Here is a 25410-nt window from a genome sequence, read left to right on the forward strand (position 1 = left end):
CCTGATAAACACACACACACACACACACACACACACACCTAACTTTGTAACTTCTGAGCCGCCAGAGCTTCATCATGGATCTGGACCCGACCGTCATCATCCCCGCCATCCTCTTCACCGTCGTTGCCATTTATTTCGCTTCATCGCTCCTCAGCAAGAAGCCCGACGCCTCCTCCTCCTCGGCCGGGAACAAGAAGCCCAAAGTCGGCTACGGAGACGACGTCCCCCCGTCCAGGGCTCTGGGAGCCTCCCCGCGGACAGAGCCTCCTGCCCCGGCTGTGGAGGACGTCGGACCCGCTGAGAAGGTCCCGGAGCCACCGGTCAAGGTGAGATCGATCCTTTCTGATTGGGTGATTGGATTAAAACAATTATGTCAGTTTTAGTCGAAAAAAGCCCAAATAAGTGAAATGTGTTCATCCAGGACGGTTTGATGTACAATAAATAATAAAAAGAAGTTTATGGACAGATAGACAGACAGATAGGGAGGTAGATAGATAGACAGACAGACAGACAGACAGACAGACAGGTAGGTAGATAGACAGACAGACAAGACAGATAGACAGATAGATAGGGAGGTATATAGATAGATAGACAGACAGACAGACAGGTAGGTAGATAGACAGACAGACAGACAGACAGGTAGGTAGATAGACAGACAGACAGACAGACAGGTAGGTAGATAGACAGACAGACAGGTAGGTAGATAGACAGACAGACAGACAGGCAGGTAGACAGACAGACAGACAGATAGAAGGCTGATTGGCAGTAAAAGTACACTACAGTGCTATTTCAGGTCTAGTTTTAGATATATATGATCAGCTGTTCTGTGATTATTGATCTGTGAGCCTGACAATAAATGACTGTTTTCCCAGTGAAAGAGGAGGGAAGTTATCTTCCAGCTCTCATGTCTCAGCTTTAACAGCACAGATGTGATCAGATCTTTGATAATCAATTCACCCATGAACTGCCTGCCTCCACCTGTGAGGACTTTAGATCTGCATCTGAAAATGTCATGATTTACTATTTCCTCACATCGTCGGCCTGAATTGGTCGAGTAAATGGATCAATCGCGACGAGGACAGCCTGTAGCTGTGGGGATCGATCCACTTGATCGGGTCCGTCCAGCTTCACGGTCCCAGTGCTGTCACTTCAGACTAACAGAGCTGCTCCAGAGTGGAGTTATGGTGGAAACGAGCTGCACAGTCCATAAAATAACCACTTTCACTTTGTGTTTCTGGAGCTTTTCGCTGTCGATGCTCCACTTTGTCCATAAATATAAATATGGTAACATTGAGGGGGGGGGCGGGGATCGAACCGCCAACTTTCTGATTGGCGGGACTCGACCTCGCCTCCTAGGGGGGGAAAGGCTCAAGCTAACTCTAATGCTAATGCTAACTCTAATGCTAATGCTAACTCTAATGCTAATGTTAATGTTAATGCTAATTCTAATGCTAATGCTAACACTAATGCTAACGTTTAGACCTGAACACGAGGAGCGACTCTCTCTCGTTGGACGACTCACCTCCGTCACGTAGCTAAAGATTGATTATCATTGGAAATAGGAGCAGGATTGATAGACTTTTCAATGGTTTCAGAGGTTTTCTGTGTAAATAACCAGAATGAACAGACCAGACATCTGAAGACATCGCCTTCAGGTTATAGTGAAACTGGCCACATTGTCTGCCGCTGACGGAGAAAATACTGAACCGATAATGGAAACGAAGGCGTGCTGTGGGGAGGTTGGCGCTGCCCACGTCACAGGCTTCGTTGTTTCTGTCTAATTCATGCAACGAAGCCTGGAAACTTTATTTTGACATTTTAAACTGGTGAGGCTACGACGAGACAGAGTCACTGCACATCTAGTTTTTTATTTACTTATTGATTAGTCATTGGATTGTGGAGGAAAAAAGCTTGAATATGGCGACAGAGTGCAATTAATCAAATACCAAAACAGTTGTTAACGGTAAACTAATCTCACCGGTGGTTTTGGCACATTTGGCAGCGTTTGAGGGCCATGAAGCAAAAAACAAAGCTGTTCTTGTGTGAAAACGAGCCCACTTTGTAACGATTAACTGAGTATCGATCGCTAACCCGTCTGATTGAGGAAGGTACTTGAAGTTTGCACCCCCGGTCTGAGGTCTTTACTTCCTTTGGCCTCGCTCTGGACGCTGATTTGCTTGTGCACACGCAACTTTATGACTTTGTGAAAATGCCGAGGCGTTTTGTGGCTCGTGGAGAGAAACGGTCCACAGCTGAGGCCCCGTGCTCGCCGTCCTGGAGCATTTGAATGCCGCTGATGTTCCTGCGGTTATAAACCGACATGCAAATCAGCTTTTGGTGACCACAGTTCGTCTCATTGAGCCTCGTTTTGCTGGATCTTTGTGACCTTTTTCCTCCCGGAGCAAGGCCTTTAAAAAGCCTGAGGAATGTGCCCACGGCGGCTGTAACATGCAACGCACTGATCGTCTATATTTGGCGCCCGACATGCAACCTATATTTGCACCTGTGTATGTTCACGGTGTCACATGTCAGAAACGGAGAGGTGGCGGTGGGCGTGGCGCCTTCACGTGGTGTTTGGTCTGCTCTGTTATTTCAGGCTGAACACGCCGACACGTGGACAGTAAAGTCACATTTCAAGCTTTTTCAGTGGTTTCCTGGATGATTTAACCACAACGCACGTCCCCTTTAACAGGAAGAGACCTGGAACAGAACCAGGCTCGGGGGGTGTGTGTGTGTGTGTGTGTGTGTGTGTGTGTGTGTGTGTGTGTGTGTGTGTGTGTGTGTGTAAATAAACTAAATAATATACTTTTGTCTCGTCCGTGTCTGTTGGGATATGTGCGATTCTTTCGAGACAGATCCTTGCAGATGCACCTAAAGCTAATCGTAGCGTCAGCCTTGTGAGCTAGCATTAGCATTGTTAGCCTAGCCACCATAGGCAGTCCGACTAATGCATAACAGACATTTAGAGCTAGCTTTATTTAGTTTTTTATTTAGAGCTAGTTTTATTTTGTCAGTTAGCTGAAAGGTGTTGGGTCTCGTGCAGAGGAACATGAGCCACCGGTGGCTATTATGTTAGCATAGCGTTAAGCTGTTTTCTGCGAGCTCAGATATGATTGGCAGAGATGTCGGGGTGTTTTCTCACGATGATCCATCTTCAGATAAAATGGAAATTTGTGTATTTACTGATCATCTATGCAGGAAGAAAACAGCTGAACTTGTGCTGCTAAGATGACAAGCGGTTAGTCATTGTCAAAGTTAAGCTAGTTAGCTGAGGTGAGTCGTATGGAAATGCTGCCGAGGAGCAGATTCAAGGGTCAAGATTAAAAGTGGCCAACGGGATGACACTAGTGTGTAGCGACGGCTAGCTGTGATAGCCACAGAGGTACATCCAAACAAGTCTGCAGCCATGCTAGCAGCTCTGTTAGGCTGGACTGTGAGCTTAATGTTAGCATCAGCATGTTACCATGCTTACAGTGACAATGCTAACATGCTAACGTTAAGCCTGTGTAATGTTTACCATGTACGCCATATAGTTTAGTGTGTTAGCATGCTAATGTTGCTACAACTAACTACTATTTTCATTATCAATTGATTAGCAGTTTGGTCTATAAAATGGTGAAAAATATCGATCAGTGTTTCCTGAAGACCAACCTGACGTCCTCAAATGTCTTCAACAGACGTCACAGAGGAGCAAAGAAATCACTAAATATTCACACTTTAAAGCTGGAATCAGAGAATTTTGTCTTTTTGTCTGTTTGTAAAAAACATTGAAGTGATTATCAAAATAGTTTGGCGACAAGTTTAATAGCAGACAACTAATTGTTAATCCTTGCAGCTCTACATGCTAACATTAGCTAATTAGCAGCAGACACAGAGTCCAGCTGAGGCCGATGGGAATGTGTCGTTAGTCAAGACGAAGTAAACGTTGACCTGATGATGGCGCTAGATGAAAAGTGAGAGGATCACAGTCACCAGCACATGAAAGAGAACACAAAGTTCTATGATTGGATGTCAGTGAAATGCACCCTGGGAGTTGTAGTTTTTCCTGCAGGCTTCTTTTATTAAAGAACCAGATATTTAGTTAGATAGTTTTTTGTTGTTGTTGATTCAAACAGGAGAGTTTCGTGTCCACCAGCGGACTAACGCTGAATATGGGCCTTATTTCTGCTTCCTGAATCCTCGGTCCCTTTGCTGCTGTATTAGATTGAGTCTATGACAGACAGACAGACAGACAGACAGACAGGGATAATGTCAGCGAACACAGGAGGGGCTCACACCATGAACTGGAACGTCCTGTTGGGATTTTCTCTGCTGTAAAACTATCACGGGCATAACTCTTGTGTTACTTCTTCAGTCACGCCCTCCTCTTCCACTGATAACATTATCCGGCACACCGAGAGGCCGCCGCCACCGTCTGTGTCATACAGCAGCAGCAAAGCACCATGGTATATTTTACAGTTGTCTTTGTGCTCATAAAGGAGGCCTGTGTGTGTGTGTGTGTGTGTGTGTGTGTGTGACGCTGGAACAGAGTCCAGTTGTTCTCAGGCTGTGGGAGTCAGAGCGGTCGGCCTGTACGTCTCCGTCCCACAGTCACTCCTAAAGTGGAGCTCATTTCTACGTTTATCAGTCTGCAGCTGATGGTTTTCATTCATTCTGGACTCATCTGCTGATTATTCTCTCCATCAATCCACTGATTGTTTGGTGCGTAAAAATGGTGAAAATAGTTCTCAAAGGAAAAGCAGCAAAGCTTCACATGCAACCAGGAAATGTTTTTACAGGAAAAATGACAAAATAGTTAGAAAAGGGCTCCTGATTATACTAACACACTTGTTCTCTTGAAAGGGTAATTCAACCTGGGCCCTATTTGACTGCAGATTTTTCTGCCTTAGTGGCTGTAGGTCCAGTCGACAGTAAACAGCCGTTATATCGCTCTCCTCAAGAACACCAGACTCCATTCACAAAACCAGTCATTTTTACTCACAGAACACAGGAGCTGCTGGTCTGCTGATGCCTCTATCGGCTAGTTTGTTTATGCTATTCCATGTTACATGAAAAGTTGGTTGCATCCAGACTAACCATTTAAAATACCAAAGTCCAGTAATAACTCAAAATGTAGAAAAGCAGCTCCTGTGTCCTGTTCTCTAAAATCCCTGTTTTAGTGAATGTAGTCTGGTGTGTGTGCTGTTTGTGGTTAAACCAAAAGGATCTTCCAGGTCTCTCTCTGTAGGGATCCTTTCCATGATGCTGTCACACACTTAGAATAACACTCTGAGCCTGTCAGTGGATCAAACAAGCTCTTTTAGTGGACCTACTGTGATCTACTGGACCAGTTCCAACACTTTTACTACCTACCAGTCATTCAGACACCAGGATGTGGACAGAGAGGATCCAGGGGTAGAAACGCTGGAGTTACCCTTTAAGTACCAATTTGAATGCAGGACCTTTACTTGTATCGGAGTATTTCCATAGTGTGGTTCTAGTATTTTACTTCAGTGAACGGTCTCAGTACTTCTGGATTCTGCCCAGCAGCTGAGCTCAGGTTGTCATCGGTCTCTCTACCTGTGTCACAGCTTCCTGGTTACAGATTTACAGCCCTGCTTTAAACTCCATGCATCCCTGCCACCGGAGCCGGAGCCCGAAGTGGCTCTTTGACATTTATGTCTTTAGCATGTTGTTCTGTTCCTTCTCCTAAAGTTACAGCTGCGTCGACTCCACCTCCAGCCGGCCTGCAGCCTAAAAAGGCAAAAGACCATAAAGCAGCACAAAGACTCAGACGAATGCATGAAGCTGTTGTTACTCCAGAGGAGGTGTGTGAGGACGGGCCGTTATTCACTGCAGGGCACATGTGTGCGTATAAAAAAGGGTAAAATGAGAGAATGATCTCTGGCTCCAGACTGTTTCCTCTCCCTGCTCATCGTCAGCTCCTCGTGGCCGTGCTGCTCTCCTTATATGGAGCTGTGAGCGTGCATGGAGTCACAGCAGCAGCTCTGTGATCAGTGCAGAGGTGGAGGTGGCTGCTCAGGACTCAGCCGTCACAGGGCCGCTCCCTCTGTCTGTGGGGACCCCCACCAAAATGTGATTGGTTTTTCAGTCCTGCCCCATAGTTTCTTACAGCCTTCAAAATGTTTCACAGCTTTTACAGTTTCCTTCCTAAATGTGTTCATATTTTGTTCAAATTCCACTTAAAGTTCCCCAATAATTCCCTAAAAATCCTAAAATTAATTCCAAAAATGTCTCGAGGTTTATTATTTGTCATAATTACAGTTTTTTTTTTTACGTTTGCATTGCCCCCCCCCCCTCCATCTTTAATGTGTCCCATGATTCAGCTGTCCTGTCACCGTGAGTCATCCAGTGGGCGTGGCCTGCGTGGCGTTCACAGACTTCTCATCTCTTGGGGCTTTATCAGACTGGTTGTGGACACAGAGCTGTTTTTTCCTTGGACCTCCTCTCTTGTGTGACTCATCTCTCCTGGTATGTCCCACTGCCCCCCCCCCCCTGCCGACCGGCCGGGCCCACTCCCAGTTGCCTCTCCTCTTCCTCCTCCTCTTCGTCCTCCTCCCTCTGCAGCCCATCCCGGCCCGGCCCGCTCCGGTCCGGCCTGGCCGACCACACCTCAGCTCCTCGGAGCTCAGAGCTGTTGGCCGGCCGTCAAACCCCGGAGCAAACAATGGCTCCGTATCACAACACGGCAGCTCGTCCCTTTCAGGGAGGTTGGCACCGCCACCGCCGCCCCCACGCCCCGCCTCCGCCGGGGGGCACATCCTGCCATTTATTGGTCTTTTTTTGGCCATGACGAAGCCTTCCGGTGGAGTCAGCACACCGAGGAGGAGAGTTTACAGAGAGAAGAGAGTCGGCTCAGCACTTTAACAGACGACCAGACAGACACAGGCCCAGCTCTTCTAACTCAAACAGGCTTGGTTCATCGTTGGGGAAAGAACACTACCAATTCATTTACCAGTTCTCTCCATTGATTGGTCTATAAAACTCATAGAACAAACAGTGGTGACCTCATCACACGTCTCAGTTTGTCCCACAAATCATCCGAAAACCCAAATATTCAGTTGATTAGAATAAAAACAAGAAGAAAAGCTGCTCATTTTCCCACTTGAGAACTTTTAACACTAAAACCTTTGGTGATCGATTGATCACCTAAGTGCTGCAGGTCTGGTTTAAAGGGTTGGTAGATCAGGACTGGGGGGTCCACACCCAGTCTGAGCTGTTGCTGAGCGAGGAGGCCGAACCCCAGCTGAAAGTAGGACCACCTCTGCCAACAGCAGGAAGTGCTAAAACATTTTTAGAAAACAAAACGGAGAAGAGCAGAGGTGCTTCTTTACTCAGTGGTTTTAATGCCATTGGTTTAGGCTTTCTTCTGCCCTCAGAGCCCAGGCAGCCTCTACGCTCCTGCTCTTCATCTGGAAGGAGAATCCTGTCCTCTTGACTCCACTGCATGTATCTGAGCCGCTACTTCATCGTACACTTCCTCCACTAAAGTGAACACATGAAGAGTGAAGAGAAACAGAGGAGGAATAATTCAGTCTGCAGGCAGACATGGAGTCACTTGTGTCGCTGACGTTAACACCTTCGGTCTGCCTCTGACAGCAGACGTGTCGGCGGCGCCGCGGACGGTTTCGTGCCTCGTCGTCTCTCCCCTGAATGGAGGCGGCGTCCGAGAGCTGAAGAGGAGCCGAGGGAGCAGAACAATGAGTCTGTGTTTACACAGAGAGGCAGAGATGGACGCTGGCTCTGAAACAATAACAGTCTATCCCAGCCCGTTACCCCCCCAACACCCCCAACACCCTCAGCACCCCACCCTCTATACTGGGAAAGTGGCAGGTAGAATACCTTAAAGGGATAGTCCAGATTATTTGAAGTGCCCTGCTCCATAGCCAGTGTGGTCAGCAGGAAAACAGACTTAAGATACCTAAAAAAAGAAAAGGCCTGCCTCGACCCATCAGTTTAAGTGCGCGATATATTTAGACATTTTCTTAACCACCGTCATCAAACAGCTTTTTCTGATGTTCTCTTCAAAGCCACCAGACTCCATTGACAAAAACAGTCATTTTAACTGGCATAACAGAGGAGTTGCTGGTCTACTGCTGCCTCTATCAGTGAACTGGTATGTTAGTTCATATCCAAACTAACACTTTAAAACATCAAAGTCGCCCCCAATAACACAAACAAACTTACCAATGGAGGCAGCGGTAGACCAGCAACCATCGGGTTCTGTGAGGTAAAATTACTATTTTTGTGAATGGAGTTTGGTGCATCTGAAGACAGCAAAGAGAAATAGAAAACTGCCTTAATTCCCCACGGGAGAGGGCTGTGAGAGCAATGTGCAGTGGTGAAAATATTCTAAATATAGCGTACACTTAAACTGTCATGTTGATATGGATGCCGACCACCATCTACTTTAGGTAGCACACTTGAGACAATGCGGACTATTCCTTTAACGCCACCTGTATGTCTGAGACACCGCAGGAGGAACGCTCTGGACGAAGGGCGTGCGGATGCTAAAGATGCTTCGTCTTTAGTGTTTGCTCAGGTCGTTCACTAAATCCCCCTGATGCCAGCAGATCTAATGGCCCGGGTGTTGCTCCCTGTTACCGAGCTAAAACAGCTTTTAAGAGTGAAGCACTCAGGGTAATGTTACACATCAGGATATATTTATCAGGAAACGCTCTCCGAGGTCGTGGAGGCCGACACGACCCGCTCTAATCCAGAGTGGGAGCGCTTGTTCTCCCTTTGAAATGACATTTCACCTCAGTTTGTGACCATCTGAGCTCGACATGTTTGACTGGTCTCGTTATCTTGATTTAGCCTCCTCATCCTCATTTGGTGCGTTAACCACGTCTTCTGATAATGTTAACTGGTCGTCTGTTTAGTATCCAGTAACCATGATCTTAATCGTTGTAGGAGGATTAAGGTAGTGTCTCGTTATCTTGATTTATTCTCTCACAGTCTTGACTTCAGTTCTTATCATCGTGTCGTGTTTTCTAATCCTGATTCAGTGTCTGGTGTCTTGAACATCCTCCTTGATTATCTCATATCTTGATTCATTATTTCGTATCTTGATTTTACTAACTTGTAAACTTCATCTTAGTCCCTTGTAAACTTGATTTAGTGTCCCGTATCTTGTAAGGCAGATTCAGTTAGTGTTTCAGTATCTTATTTGTTACCACACAATGTGTTCTCCTCCTTTCTGACTCCTAATCTTGGAGGATCTCATGCTCTGCTGTAATCTCATAACGTTGACTTCCTGTTTCCTAATCTTGATCTATAAGTGTCGACTGTTTCTGACTCACTGGTGTTTGTCTCTTCGTCATTCCTCACATTTCGTCTGGTTTGTCTTTCCCTGGCACTAATGGGCTTCCATAGTTTCCTCTAATGCCTCCTGAGAGCAAAGCGCAGCGCTCGATGATCAAACATATTTGACCAATTTAGGCCAGCGCCACAATCCCGGCCTAAGAATACAGTTTATCATCCAGCTGACTCATAAAAGCATTTAATGACTCTGCTTTTAGCTCCATGACCCAGAACACTTTGTTTGAGCGTGTCGGCGCTTTGGTGTTGGGATTATTTTGGTGTTTCATAGCTCAGGAATCCAGAGGCAGAGGAAGGCACCAGTGTTTGGGGCTAAATAGCTGCCATTCCTGTTTGAGGGCGTGGGGCGGGGGGGGGGGGCGGCTGTGGCATTAAGACACCCAGCTGGCAGCAGACACGCCGGTCGGGCCTCGTTCGTTTCACTGCCCGAGCTCCCATGATGCCACCAGTTGTCAGTGCGATGAGTCAGGAGCCGGGTCTGACTGATGGGACCTGACGGGGACGCTGCTGCCTCCTCTCTGCACACGTCTCCTCCTCTGTGCTCGTTCTTTTCCTCTGGGGATGAACACACGTGTTGTAGCGGACGCAGGAACAGCAGAGACCTCACTGACCGCCATGTTGGTGAGGTCAAGATCCAACCCTGGCTGTAACTCACTTATGTCTGGACCAGTTATCATGACATTTGTTCTAAACGTGACAAACTGATCATGATGCTGAAGCAAAAACCCTCCAGTCTAACTAACATCAGGATAAACTAATGTTCAACTAGTCACAAGGAGCTGGTTAAAAGGAGATAACTTAGTTAACTCTTAAAGAGGAAAAAGATGAACATGCTGGTTATATGTGGATGATCTAATCAGCATTAACCCTCTGAATAGTTAGAATCGGAGCCAAACTGGGCGATTAACAACCTGCATCTGTCGGTACTGACGTTCAAACATGGCCGACACACGAACGAACACAGCATCGACGTTTACGGTAACAAAGACGTTAAGATGTTCTTAGTTTGACATTTTGTGTCCTGATAAGAAGATGGTGTCTGTTTCGTCCTTGTGCGTCCTGTAATGTTACAGACGGAGGTCCAGGATGTGTTAGCCTAGCTTAGCACAACGACTGGAAGCAGGGGGAGGCCTTTAGCGTTAATAATGTAAGATACTATGTTACAGGGATGGAAAAGCTCATTCTACAGACAGTCACACCTGCAGAAGAGTCATTTATTCAGCCAGTGTTTGTTTGTCTGCTGTAACAGCACCCGGGCTGGGGGGAAAGCAGATCTGCCGCTCAGATGTCCATCTGTGCACACTCAGCACTGGAGCAAAGACACGGACAGGTGCATCTGTACGGACGAGCAGGGAGGTCGCTCACTGAACACACTGATCTATATCTGTGTGTGTGTGTGTGTGAGCTGTCAGGTGTCAGGGAGAGGACGGCTGGCAGACACTGAAGAGGGTTTAATTTGTGCTGGTGTCAGCGGCAGGCGGCCGCCGATCCTCAACGAGGAGCTGGAACTGACAGCGGTCACTCCCCCACAACCGTTAGCCTGTCAGGGGTCAGAGGTCAGCAGGCAGAGCGCCTGTGGTATTTACTCAGGCCGTGTTCACAGCTGCACACTACAGACTGCAGACCAGTGCCGGCCACAGCACTGAGCTCTATGGAACCCTTTAAATGTTTTCTGAAACTGATCAGATTGATTGGTTTTGCTGGACGTTCGGCCTGAAATCCCCCAAACCAGGATCAGTGTACCTCATGTTCCTGCATCAGGCTGAGGGTGCTTTATGAATGAAGTTATGCCTCCTTTGGAAAAGACCAGCAGCTAACTGTTAGTGCACTGACAGCTAACCGTTAGCGCACTGACAGCTAACCGTTAGCGCACTGACAGCTAACCGTTAGCGCACTGACAGCTAACCGTTAGCTCACTGACAGCTAACCGTTAGCACACTGACAGTTAACCGTTAGCTCACTGACAGCTAACCGGTAGCTCACTGACAGCTAACCGGTAGCTCACTGACAGCTAACCGTTAGCGCACTGACAGCTAACAGTTAGCGCACTGACAGCTAACTGTTAGCGCACTGACCAGTTGAACTTTTAGCATCATATCCTAGCAACAGCCTTGACAAAAACACGTGTTAGCACTGAAAACAATTATCATTTTAATTGTGGTGAAAACCAGAACAATTTAGTGTTCTCCTCATATTTGCTCCAGGCTGCCCACTGAGGAGGGTTAGCGCCGTTAGCGGTTCACCAGCGGATACTTTCCTCTGTGTCCTGCTCCGTCCCTCATACCATGTCTTTGTCTTTCCAGGCTGTCCCAGAGCCAGTGAAAGTACCAGAACCTGTCCCAGAGCCAGTGAAAGTACCAGAACCTGTCCCAGAACCAGTGAAAGTACCAGAACCTGTCCCAGAACCAGTGAAAGTACCAGAACCTGTCCCAGAACCTGTCCCAGAACCAGTATCGGCACCAGAACCTGTCCCAGAGCCAGTAAAAGCACCTGAACCTGTCCCAGAGCCAGTAAAAGTACCAGAGACTGTACCAGAACCAGAGGTCGTTCCAGAACCAGTTGCAGCACAAGAGGTCGCTGCAGTCCCAGAAGCCACCCCAGAGCCAGAACCGGTGCCAGAGGTAGTATCAGCACCAGAGCCTGTCCCCGAACCAGCTGCGGTCCCAGAACCAGTATCGGAGCCCGAACCAGTCCCAGAGCCTGTGGCAGAGTCTGAACCAGTATCTGAAGCGGTCCCAGAACCAGAGGCTGAACCTGAATCGGAGCTGACCCCTGCATCCACAGAAGACCCCCTGCCTGAACCTGAACCTGCTGCAGAGGCATCACCTGAACCTGAACCACAACCAGAGACTGTCCTGGACAACGGTAAGACAGAGTACTACTACTGTACCACAGAGTACTACTACTGTACCACAGAGTACTACTACGGTACCACAGAGTACTACTAAGGTACCACAGAGTACTACTAAGGTACCACAGAGTACTACTACTGTACCACAGAGTACTACTACTGCACCACAGAGTACTACTAAGGTACCACAGAGTACTACTACTGTAGGAGCTGCTGGTGAACTGCTGCCTCAGTCAGTTTGTCGTTATTTGACTTTGGTGTTTTAAAGGGTTAATTCTGATCCAACACAATGTTTGATTAACACACAGTGACACAAACTAACTAACTAATGGAGGCAGCGGTGGGCCAGCTATTGTTCAGCAAACTAAAATCCCTGTTTTAGTGAATGTAGTCTGGTGTGTGTGCTGTTTGTGGTTAAACCAAAAGGATCTTCCAGGTCTCTCTCTGTAGGGATCCTTTCCATGATGCTGTCACACACTTAGAATAACACTCTGAGCCTGTCAGTGGATCAAACAAGCTCTTTTAGTGGACCTACTGTGATCAGGTGCAGTTGTCCCAAAGGATCACGCTGCAGCCATTGCAGCCCGTTTGGTGTCTGCTGGCTGAGGTGATCTACTGGACCAGTTCTGGCTGAGGTGATCTACTGGACCAGTTCCAACACTGTTACTACCTACCAGTCACTCAGACACCAGGATGAGGACACAGAGGATCATGGGGGAGAAACACCAGAGATCTCATTTGAGTGTTATGAATCTATTTAGACAACTTCCTGGTTATGAATTATGTTTTCCCCAAACCAGAAGTGGCTGATTTGACTCTTCAGTAATGAATCAAAGACTCCTGTGTGCTCATCAACCCTTCAGCATCACCACAGGAACACACGGTACACACTGACGGTGCAGTGTGGTGTCTTCTGTCTCTTGGCTCTGAATCTAATCTCTGAGCACAGAAACAGCTTCCTGCAGCGGGTCGACGGCGGCGGCTGCTCACAGCCGATAAGACGGAGCAGAGCTGTCGCTGGACTGCACCTCATGGACGGGTGGTTGTGTTATTATGGGCTCAGAGACGGTACATTACAATCAATACATTCACGGTAACATCCGAAGAGCCACCTCATGTGACCAACGGTGTTACCTCAGAGGATGATGAGGGAAAAATGTGGCTAAAACATTAAAAGTCAAAGCGGTGAACAGTTATTCTGTTCTATGTTCTGGATTCATCTGCTGAGTGAAGAAACAGGCAGGAAGTAGAGTCCCAGCAGCTCCATGACGACCGGGTGTTTACTTCCTGTCTCCTCATTGTCCTCCACTGACAGGGGTGTGTTGACTGTGTGTGTGTGTGTGTGTGTGTGTGTGTGTGTGTGTGTGGGGGGGGGGGGGGGGGCTGCCATCTGCTTCAGGAGGATGATACTTAATCTCGAACAGTCGGTTAAACACTTGGCAGCGCTGAACAACAGCCGCTGTCCAGACTGACAATCTGCTTTGTGTCCCTCCAACCTGTGACACAGCAGGTGGACACGAAGTGTGTGTGTGTGTGTGTGTGTGTGTGGGGGGGGGGGGGGGGATTATTACCCAGTTTTTAATTACATAAATATTATTTATGCGGTAATAATCCAGAATAAACAGCAGTAAACACAAGTCAGGTGACACTGACTCATATGAGTTAACAAGTGAGTGTTACTGCACATCATCAGGTTATGTTCTTCTTACTTGTGAATATAATCATGAGGATCTTCCTGTAAAAATGAAATGATGAAACGGGGACAAAGACCTCAGTGGATTGAGGGGGTTCTTCCTTTAATTGGCTCTGCAGTGACGACAAGACGGTGAATCTTGAAAGAAAACTATTTCTAAACCAGGGTCCTGTCTGTTCATATCCTGGTGTCCATGCATCGTTTCAGCGTGTGTTTAAACATGCCAACATGTTTAGCCGAGTGCCGGTCTGGTCCTTTAAAAGCAGTTACTGATGTTAGTTTGGGTTATTTGATTGATGCTGAAGGTTTGAGGAGCTCACAGGAGTCTTTTATCTGTTACTATAGAGACGAATCAGCCAGTTATATTTATGGGAAAACCAAATGAGATCTCAGGTATCTTTAACCCTGGTCCTCTGTGTCCTCATCCTGGTGTCTGAGTGACTGGTAGGTAGGAAAAGTGTTGGAACTGGTCCAGTAGATCACCTCAGCCAGCAGCCACCAAACGGGCTGCAATGGCTGCAACGTGATCCTTTGGGACAACTGCTCCTGATCACAGTAGGTCCACTAGAAGAGCTTGTTTGATCCACTGACAGGCTCAGAGTGTTATTCTAAGTGTGTGACAGCATCATGGAAAGGATCCCTACAGAGAGAGACCTGGAAGATCCTTTTGGTTTAACCACAAACAGCACACACACCAGACTACATTCACTAAAACAGGGATTTTAGAGAACAGGACACAGGAGCTGCTGCTCTGCTGCTGCCTCCATCAGTCAGTGTATCTGTGTTATTTGGGTACTTTGGTGTTTTACGTTCATAATACCCACTCAATAACACAAACAAAGTAACTGTTTGAGGAAGCAGCAGAACAACAGCTCCCGTGTTGTTTATGGTAAAATCACTGGTTTTGTGAATGGAGTCTGGTGTGTGTGCAGAGAGCGACATACAAGTCATTTAAACATCAGAAAATGTAAACGGGTCAAAAAACCCCTTTAACAACAATGTGGTAATGTTGGTGCTGACTGAACCAGGTTAACATCATGCGTGTCTCTGTCTCAGATGTGGCGGCAGCTGAGGATACAGTCAAGTTCACTCCAGGAAAGAAACAGAGCAAGTTTGAGACGCTGATGACGAAGGAGGAGATCGAGGAGGAGCAGAGGTCAGTTTAAATGCCCCCCCCACCTGCCTGATGCTAACACGACATGTTGCATGCTTGCTAATGCAGACACAGGAACACTCGGCGCCGTCTGCCCTGTTTTACTTTGTTCCGTCCCGTGCATGTGGAGAGAGGCCGGCTGGTCTGAGGACAGCTGCTGAAGCTTTAATCCTGCAGAGCGGCGAGAGGTGGAGGAGCTTCTGCTGCTACGTCATGATACTTTCTGCATGTGTGTGTGAACTGAGGGAGCTGAAGGGGAAACAGAGCTGCTTTTTCTTCACCTCGCCTTCATTTCCCACCAGTCTGAACACGAGTACAAGTACAAGTACAAGTCTGAGAGCATTAGACCAAATGAGTAGATAAGGTCAGTGAGCTTAGCATCATCAGGTGTGTCCCTCTCATTATTAACTATATGAGTCTGCAGACAGAATCTGAATACCCACACGTACCATTTAAACAGATTTATATTTTAGCCTGGAGGTTATGCTAGCTTGTGATGCTCCAGTGACTTCCTGTTTACGTAGCTGACTGCTCCTGATTGGAAAACTAGTGACTGAGAACTGAGGAAGGACTTCAGACTGTCTCCTGTGGTGGATCGTGGAGGCCGCTGCAGGTTCTGTGTGTTCCTCCTCCATAATGGCTGATATTCTTGTCTCAGTTTTGAAAGTGGATGAGCACAGACGGCAGGTCGTATCTTCTCCTCTCTGTGTCTCACGGACACGTCCTGAGGCCTGACCTGTGCGTGGGTAAAGGGAGGTGTTGTGTAATCCTGTTATGTGCGCTCTCACAGCACAGCGAGGAGGAAAAAAGACATTGTTTGGAGTTTGCAGTTCGGGGAGTGAACGTCTGCAGCTCCTCTGATTGGAGGCTGTTTTTTTTTTTTTTTCTTTTTCCTCCAGAAGCTCTTAAAATGTTTCCGTGGTCTGGCAGCGCTGCTGTAATGTGTTTCTGTTGAGTTTCTGAGGAGACGCGTCCTTGTTTCCCTCCTCGTCTCAGTCTGAGCTGTGTCTGGAGGCCAAATGACGGCTCGGATGAATAAATATTTCTGTACTAATACTTCCTCGTCCCCCCCCCCTCGCTCAGCCCTGTAAACTGTGTCTGTGGCGTTAACGTCCACAGCAGCAGGTTTTTATTCTCCCAGTCAAACAGCCTGGTCAGTTTGCCATGAGTCCATATGAACGGCCCTCTCACTCCTCAGAAGGGGAAAGAAAGCTGGAGTTGGGACGTGTTGTTGATGTGCTCAGGAAGGGTGGAGGCCATGCAGGTTAATCATTCTGCAGATGGTGAGTTAGTGTGCTGTAGTTTTAGTGGTGTCTGAGGAAAATATTCCAAAGGGCCTCACTTCTCCTGCAGTAACACTACGTTACCTGCTCACTAGCTGGCTAAACAGGTAGCCTCAGGGGCCTCTAGATAGTGACGAGCCTCTTGGCGTCCGTGTTGCCCTGCAGCTTTGGAGGCTTCGTTCTTTCCCGTGAAAGCTGCTCAGTGGAGCATGAAGCCAAAAAAGTTTGACTTCCAAGGCATAAAAGCACCACATCCTCCTCATCGTTGGGCCCACAGAGCACAGCGTTCTAGCATCTCAGCCCTGCGAAGCCGGCTAACTTCCTGTTAGCCCTCTGCTAACTTCGTGTTAGCCCTCTGCTAACGCCCTGTTAGCCCTCTGCTAACGTCCTGTTAGCCCTCTGCTAACGTCCTGTTAGCCGTCCACCATGATGAATGGGGATAAAATGACTTACTCAGGTGGCTCCTCTTCCCAGATGTAATCAGTCTGATTGGATGGAGTTCTGATGGTGAAACAAGTCCTCTTATACAGGTTGTTAAATGTATCCTCTGATTTCCAGACGTCTCTTTCACAGTGTGAGTCTGAGGAAAAAGGTCTTTTGGAGCCCATTGTTGTAGTTACAGTCCTCTTGGCCTCAAAGCCCTGAGACCTTCCTGGGGGGTTGATAGCGAGGACTCTTTTGGAGTTCCCTCTGAAGGCAGCATTTATCACAGCGCTGTATGAGGCATGTGATGGTATGTAGTCCACATGACCTCAGCGTAGCCCTACGTCAGGACGGTGTTGGTTCTTCCACACGCTCTGGTCCGTTGGTGCCAACCTGGGAGTGAAGCCGTGAGACGTGGCTGCCGTGTCGATCAGCACGCGTTCGTCTGTTTCCTTTAGGTTCTTGATACAGTTTGTTCTGTATATAAAAAATCCCAAGAGATGATTTCTTTTTAATCTTGTGCACACAGAACATCCACACCATGTTTCCGTCGTGTGCACAACATGTGACACATTATCTTTTGTTTGCAGAGCTTGTATTTAAATGCATGAGACGATATGTTCTTTGATGCAGAAGAACGTGATGATATTGATTATGTTCAGGTGTGAAAGTGTTCAGCCCTCGCTATCGGGCTTCAGGTATCAAAGCAGCCGCTCCTCCTCCACACTTTATCCCCCAGGTTCCTCCCTCCCTCCCCCGTCAGTCCGGCCGGACTGGAACGTCGAGCACGACGCCCCGGTTTTTGTGGATAACTGACATTTTTTGGCCCTCATGTCGAGTGTCTGACTGCCTCCACCTTTATCTTTTCAGGATAGAGCTTACATCTGATTTTACTTCCCTATAATCAACCTCGGCAGAGACACAGTGTGTTAGGAAGGACATGGTAAGGTCATGTTTCTATTGAAACCCCCCCCCAACACCTACATCAACCCCAACGCCTCACAAGTACGGATAGACTGATGCTGGACCAGAACTCTCCAAAAACTCAGAAATATCCTCTTCCTCACAGACACCATCTTTGATTATATTTACACACAGTTAATCCAAAACCCCTAATTGGCTAAAGGAAATGATGGTTTTACATGAATGTAGCTTTCATGATCAATAAGAAGACGTTTCACATACAGGAAGGTAAAACCATACAGAGGTCCTATAAGAAATTCACTGATTTTAAACGTTCTAGTTCATTTTCAGTGTCAAACCATTTAAACTTGTCTCTAAAGTTTCAATTGTTCTTTTGGTTTTCTGATCTGTTACTGATGAAATAAAAAGAAGTTAAATTTAAACTTTTACTGCCGTAAAACGCTCAAAAGTGTGGAAATATCAAAAGCACCAAAAGAAAAAATATATAATAGTATTGGTTTCTAATTATTGATCGTTCATGTGTTGCAGCTGTAAAGGTGGAGCTCATGTTAATGACTTTATATAGTGTTTGTGCTTTATTCTGTAATAATACATCATTGATTATTGAATGGATTTTGCTTTGATGAATCTATTAAGTGACTGAAGCCGTTACGTTAATGGAGTGCAGGACAACGTATTTCCTCTGAGGTTTGGTGGAGTAGAAGTAGAAAGTAGTGTTCAAAGTAAAGTACAAATACCTCAAAGCTGTAGTGGAGTGCAGGAATGGATTGTAAATGTATTTTCAGAATCAGAATCAGGTTATTGCCAAGTAAGTTCTCATATTTCCTTGGTGCATAATCCAGAACCAGAAGTATAAAATCTAAAGATAATATAAAATTCAGATTTCTACATTGCAGAATATGAGAAAGATCTATTAAAACATGTTTTTAGAACTAAGAGAGAGAAATAGAGCGCTGAGCAGAGCCCATGTGATCAATACTCCAGTAATGACAGGATTATTAGAACAGCCTCTTCTCTGATGGAGGTCTGGTTTTATTTTTCACGATCTTAGAGTACGGCTCTCAACAAAGCAGCGACGTGACTGAACGTGTATTTTATTTAGACCGCTGGTGCCAACACCTTAGCTTAGCTTAGCTTAGCTTAGCTTACAGTTAGCTAGCTGCCCCTGCCCTGCATGGTGGATTCTATCTTTCACTGGTGACTAAAATCTGTTAGTTATTATCACAGATCACGATGTGCCTTGCTAACGCTAACGGTCGGTCACCTTCTCGTTTGGCTAAAACACTTTTCTTTTTTATCATTATTACTATTTCTGGTGCGTGTACTGGCCTTGTGTTGGACACACCAGGACTGGAAACTAATTAATAGATGTTGGTTGTACCTTTTTTTAATGCTACAAAAAGAGCAGAAATCTTTTCTTTTACACGTCATCATTCGGCTAAACGAACATTCAAGAACGTCACTGATGAATGTGATCACTGGAATAAGTATCAGTCTATCCACCAGTCCACCTGTCCTCCATACCTGTGATGCCTTCACCGACCACCTCCTCCTTCACCGACCACCTCCTCCTTCACCCCACCCTCCGACCCTCATGCTTTCCCAGTTAATGGGTCACATGGTTCATGTGTTTACCCGCTAACAGCCAGCTGTTACCCCAGCAGTGTGTTTTGGTGCAGATGGAGGATGTCTCAGATCCTCTTACCTCATCCTGGGGCTGAATCCTCTCAGGAAAAACCAGAACACACACACACACACACACACACACACACTCTCAGAGGGGACAAAAGAGGCCGGGAACCGATGTGGGTCATGTGTGCTCAGAGGGGCTAAGACGTCCATACAGGACACACAAAGGATCCTATAGGAACCTTCCAGCTTTAAGAGGAAACACAAAGGACTCATTCTCCACCTCGGCGCTGATGCCAGTCAGCGAGGACGCTTTCAAACGCCGCCTGTTTGAAGTACGACAGCAGATAAACGAGTCAGTGAGGAGATAACCGTGGTCTACATGCAGGGTGGGAACTCCATACAAAGGTCCCATAGGAAATTCACTGATTTTAGAGGTTCTAGTATTCAGTTCCAATTGAGCTGTGTACAGTGTGTACCCATTGGCTGCCATAGTAGTTTATCTATTGTGTCAGGAAGTTATCATTATCATTGTTATCAATAGGATTTTCTTGATGCTACTCAGATCTGGTGCTGGAGTAGAAGTAGTAATACTACAGTGTAGAAAGACTGTTGTGAGTGACACAGCGGCCCAGTTACTTTACTCTGCAGGAAAACAACCCATAATGATTATAATAATAATGATGATGATGATGATGATAATAATGATGATAATAATTTATTTTCCACAATAAAAATCACAAACTGCTCCATAAAGTTCTTCACAGCCCCAAAACAAAGAAACGTAAAGACTTAAACCAAAGAGATGAACTTTAAGATGAGATAAACCTTCTAATTTACAATAAATCAAACTCCCTGAGGGCTTATAGAAAGAAACCAACATTAAAACTACAGACATTTTATTTGAATTACTTGGTTTGGTTGTCTAACTTAAGAATTTTAAATAAAAATTAATGTATGGTTACCTGTAAATTGGGAAGTAATTAATCTGTAAATGGATAAAGAAATAAAGACATTAAAACATTTCCAAACAAGGTCAAACTAAAACAAAGGAGAAAAGCCTCTTGTTGCATGTGAGCGCCCCCCGCAGGACAAGTGCAGTCACTACAAGTGGAAATATGAATATTTAAATCAACACTTTGGGTGAATCAGTCACAGAATCAGTTTATCGTCCACAGAAAGAGAAAAGAACAGGAATCCAGTGCAGCACAAGTCAAAGATCAGAAACAGAGAAGTGTGAGAGTAAACTGATGTGATTCAGTCATGATTAACAAATATTCTGAGAGCTGAGATTTCATTACATGTGCAGAGATTTAAAAATTCACAGTGACACAGAACAAGCACACAGATGTATGAATGATTAGAGCATGTGGCCAAAGGTCTGTGGACAGCTGAGAGTGTATTGGGTCTGTTTTAGTTCCTCTGGAGCGGAAACGTTCCGCCCATCATCATTTAATAGGACGATCGTTGTTCCACTGGGTTCATATTTTCAGTTTGATGGTTAATTATGAGAAAGAGAAGTGTGTAAAGTACCTGCAGCTGTCAGACAGACAGTGCTGTTCTATTCCCCTCTGAGGTGTGGGGGAGCAGAAGTACCTCAGGGGTACCTCAGGGGTACCTGTGTGTTTGATGCAGCTCAGCTCCCCACAGGTGTTCAGGTGTTTCCTTCTCTACAACCGCACTTGGGTTTCTGCCTCCCTCTGGTTCTGGTTCTGGTTCTGGTTCTGGTTCTCTGTCCCTGAAGGCCGAGCGCTCGCTTCTTTCACTTCATGTATTTCTTCCAGCTGCTAACCCTGCATGCTGCCCGCTAACACCACGGCTAACGGTGAGTGCTGCTGCTCACACCTGAACCTGCACCATGACACACACACACACACACACACACACACACACACACACACACACACACACACACACCGAGGATCAGGACAGTCAGTATCTTTCCTGTTTGCTGTGAGTTCATGTCAGGGAGTTTGAAGGAGAGCTCCCCTGTTTCTACCCATGATCCTCTCTGTCCTCATCCTGGTGTCTGAGTGACTGGTAGGTAGTAAAAGTGTTGGAACTGGTCCAGTAGATCACCTCAGCCAGCAGCCACCAAACGGGCTGCAATGGCTGCAACGTGATCCTTTGGGACAACTGCACCTGATCAGACACGACTGAGAAGTCACTCGGTTCAAAGCCACCAGACTCCATTGACAAAAACAGTAATTTTACACTGTAGTTGCGGCTCCACCGCTGTTTAAGCAGCCAAAGTCACAAAGCAACACAAACAAACTGACTGATTTAAAGAGTCAGTGGGTCAAACACAATATTTGTGTAACACACACAAACCAAACAATACAGGCAGCAGCAGACCTACCGCCTGTGTCCTGTTCTCTAAAATCCCTGTTTTAGTGAATGTAGTCTGGTGTGTGTGCTGTTTGTGGTTAAACCAAAAGGATCTTCCAGGTCTCTCTCTGTAGGGATCCTTTCCATGATGCTGTCACACACTTAGAATAACACTCTGAGCCTGTCGGTGGATCAAACCAGCTCTTTTAGTGGACCTACTGTGATCAGGTGCAGTTGTCCCAAAGGATCACGTTGCAGCCATTGCAGCCCGTTTGGTGTCTGCTGGCTGAGGTGATCTACTGGACCAGTTCCAACACTTTTACCACCTACCAGTCACTCACACACCAAAAACAGTAGAGTTACCGTTTAATGGAGGAAATAAGCAGCAGATGAATCCAGAATGAAAAGAATCATCAGCTGCAGTCTGATACTAAATAGTTCAAAATGAGCTCCAAGCAGCTCCAACAGTGAAATCCTGCTTTTCCATCAGTGATGAGGATCAATAATCTACTGATAGAATCTAGGACAGTACAACAGGCACAGGGGACACTTCACTGCTCCGAGGACTTTAACTCTTAATTAGACTCTCAGACCTTTACACCAGGATGAGGACACAGAGGACTCAGGGTTAAAAACACCAGAGATCTCTTTTGAGTGTTATGAATCTATTTAGACAACTTCCTGGTTATGAATTATGTTTTCCCCAAACCAGAAGTGGCTGATTTGACTCTTCAGTAATGAATCAAAGACTCCTGTGTGCTCATCAAACCTTCAGCATCAATCAGAGGATCCAAACTAACACTAACTGCTCTTAAAGGACCAAACCGGCAAGTTTTAGTCTCCTCAGCTTTGCATGTTTAAACACAGGCTGAAACATTGTGGATGTCACTTGATATCCTGTAAATCAGTGAAGGGTGAGGACGCGCTGCATGTTGTAGTGGACAGAGGTGAGAGCAGGCTCTGAGCTCCTTCACCCTCTGTAGTGAAGTGAATGGAAACCAGCAGGTGAGAATGAGTTAATTTTATTTAATTTGAGGAGGAAACCCCTTCAGGTGGGAGTGAAAGCACGAATAAGAGTAACAATGTAAATGTGAATCTCCCAGCAGGCTTCACTTTGATTGATCAGATGTCCTGAATGATTCAGACCTCCTGCTTTGGTCCTTGTAGAGTTCTTTCTCTCACTAACACACTGAACAGTGTATTTTCATGTGTGTGTCAGTGATCCTGAAGCCTGAATCCTCCTCTCTGTCTTTATTTCAGAGCTCCTGAATGAACCACGACGGCGTCGGACTGCTTCACTCGTCTTTATTTCTCTTCCAGCCGACGACGACGACGATGACGAAGAGTGTTGCGTTTGCAGTTTGTAGGAAGTGAAACTGCTGCCGAGCTGACTCTGTGTCGCCTCTTATCAGAGCTGCTTGTGAATAGCCAGCGTCTTTACACCAAAGTGCCTTCAGGAATCTTGTGTTTTTTCCCCGTCTGCTTGTTGTGTTGAAGAGTTTAAAGGAGAACTTGGGGCGCAAAAGGCCTCGAAAAGGGAGAAGCTGCATTAACAGAAAGGGAGGGAGGTTATTGTGAAGGTGGAGGAGGGGAGAAGCTCGTGTGACGTGTTTGTTAAAAAACCATTTAACTGGGATGTAAATCCAGAGGAAGTTTAGCCTGAGTTTAGCTTCATAACCCAACAACTAACCATTAACTCACTTTAGGCTTCATGTCGACGTAAAAACATGGAAGTTCAGCGTCTTTTTCAGGCTTCAGCTCTCAGTTCTGTGTTTGGTTTAAATGTTAAAGATGAAATAAATGTGTGAAACCGGACGTGCACATGTTGTTCAAGGTGTTTTTGACAGTTGTGTCATCGTTTCCTTTAAATGGTTTCTCACACACACACACACACACACTCTTTATTGCAGAATATAAGAATATAGAGCAAATAGAACAAAGAGGGCACCAGGTGTTAGAGATAAAATATGAGAAAGAATAAACCATTAACAGGTTTTTACATCGCAAGTTATTTGACAGCTTTCTCACACCAGCTGTGGAAGCATGAACGCCGCCTCACGGCTGTCGTGTGTGTTTGTGTGATCACGTGACCACGTGTGAGGAACACGTGACGGGACGTTCAGTCGGTTTCAGATCTATTACTATTGTGACAAGCAGCGTTGTCATGGTGATAACTTTAACCTGTAATATTTTAAAAAATCTGATTTCATTCTCAAAATATTTTTTCTTGAAATATTACAAAATGAATCTTTGTGTAAAATTAAAGACTTTATTCTCAAAATATAACAACTTTTCCAAAAAAGAATCCACCCTTTCTTCTCCAGCCTTCTCCTTTAATATGATGACATTATTTCAGAAGTGCCACAGGCTCTAGTCTGCTGTCATACACATTCATTTAGGATAAACATCACAACCTTTGGCTCTAAATATTCTGATGTTATTGTGTGAAGAACAGAAGCCAGCTGTTATATCTTCTCTTTACGTCAATTATTTTAGAAATATGTCAAATATGTCTTGAAATATTACGACATTCAATCTGGAAAATGTAGGACTTTACAAATTACAACCCTTTTCTCTCTTTCTTGACATATTTTGATGTTATATATTATTTTAGAGACACACAAAGAAAACCTTCTTTTTACTTGAAATATTCCGACAATAATCTTGAAAAATGTCGAATTTTATTCTCCAGATATTTTCACTGTGTGTCTGTAATCCCGTGATGTGATGCCGGTATAATCTGCTGTTCGTTTTGTCCCATGCTCTCAGCTGTCTGCAGTTATTTCTGTTCAGAGCGTCCACAGATCACGTGACACACGTGTCCAGGAGCACACGCTGCTGACACGGCTGAACAGCTGCACGCCTGCTCTGAGTTCACGTGGAACCAAACGTCACATTTCAGAAACTCCTCGTGTGTTTTGTGCTAAAAGTCTGAAGCTGCCACGTGAACGCAGAGCAGTTAAACGGACAATATTTCCACTGAGGTTTGGTGGAGGAGAAATTCTCATGTAAAGTACAAGTACTTCATATTTGTACTTGAGTAAATACACTCAGTTGTGTGTGTGTGTGTGTTGTGACTGACTTCCCAGGGTGCAACAGGAGCAACTGGCGGCCATCTTCCTGCTGCTGAGGGAGAACCAGGAGGCGCTGGGGGAGGTGACGGAGGGAGACATGGAGGAGCAGCTGAAGCTCTACTCCCTCTGAGGCGCCGCTCCCTGTGACTGGTGCACGGTTACCACGGCAACCACAGGCCCGCACGTAAAACTCCGGACATCCTCGGACACGTCTCGTCTCACCGCGGGCCACAGAGTTATTATTTATGGGTTTAGGTGCAATAAACCCATAAATAAAGCAATGGATCACTTCATGGATCACTTCATGGATCACTTCGTAGATCACTCACTGGGGACCTGCACTGGGACAGACGACACTGTTGGTGTTTCTTAAATCACTGAGGCCAACGCAGGGAAAACGTTCCTCCAGTTGTAAAATTACAAAATCAGTACTTGTGGTGTCCTTGATTCAAAAAACTACAATTTAACATTAGGAAATAAAAAACATTAGTTTTATGTTAGCATCAGATGGTTTAAGCTACACGGGCTAATAACCCTGTTATGTTTTTAAAATGATGAAATATTAGTGTCACTTTCAGACTTTATATCACTGTTGGTTTATTTTAGACCAAGTTAAGGAGTTATTTTATTATAGCGTTGCCTCCTGCATAGCATTACCTCAGCTAACGTGTGGTAACTTAGCCTCAAGCTAACTTAACCACTGGGCTAATGTCAGTGTTTACTAGGTGGAG

At 45.9% G+C, this 25410-nt stretch overlaps 1 protein-coding gene across 2 annotated transcripts; it reads left to right on the plus strand.

Moving 5' to 3' along the window:
• LOC139216147 (protein TsetseEP) lies at nucleotides 1-25062 on the plus strand. 2 transcript variants are annotated; one of them, XM_070847190.1, is made up of 4 exons: nucleotides 1-326; nucleotides 11625-12186; nucleotides 14922-15021; nucleotides 24695-25062. In XM_070847190.1, exons 1-4 carry the CDS (start codon nucleotides 75-77, stop codon nucleotides 24807-24809), a joined length of 1029 nt encoding a protein of 342 aa, XP_070703291.1. In that variant the 5' UTR covers nucleotides 1-74; the 3' UTR covers nucleotides 24810-25062. The 2 variants fall into 2 exon arrangements, with proteins under 2 accessions (XP_070703291.1, XP_070703293.1); XM_070847192.1 differs by lacking the exon at nucleotides 24695-25062 and adding an exon at nucleotides 22866-23420.
• The last annotated feature ends 348 nt before the right edge of the window (nucleotides 25063-25410 follow it).

Source organism: Pempheris klunzingeri, chromosome 17 (genome assembly GCF_042242105.1).
Source record: "Pempheris klunzingeri isolate RE-2024b chromosome 17, fPemKlu1.hap1, whole genome shotgun sequence".
NCBI lineage: Eukaryota > Metazoa > Chordata > Actinopteri > Acropomatiformes > Pempheridae > Pempheris > Pempheris klunzingeri.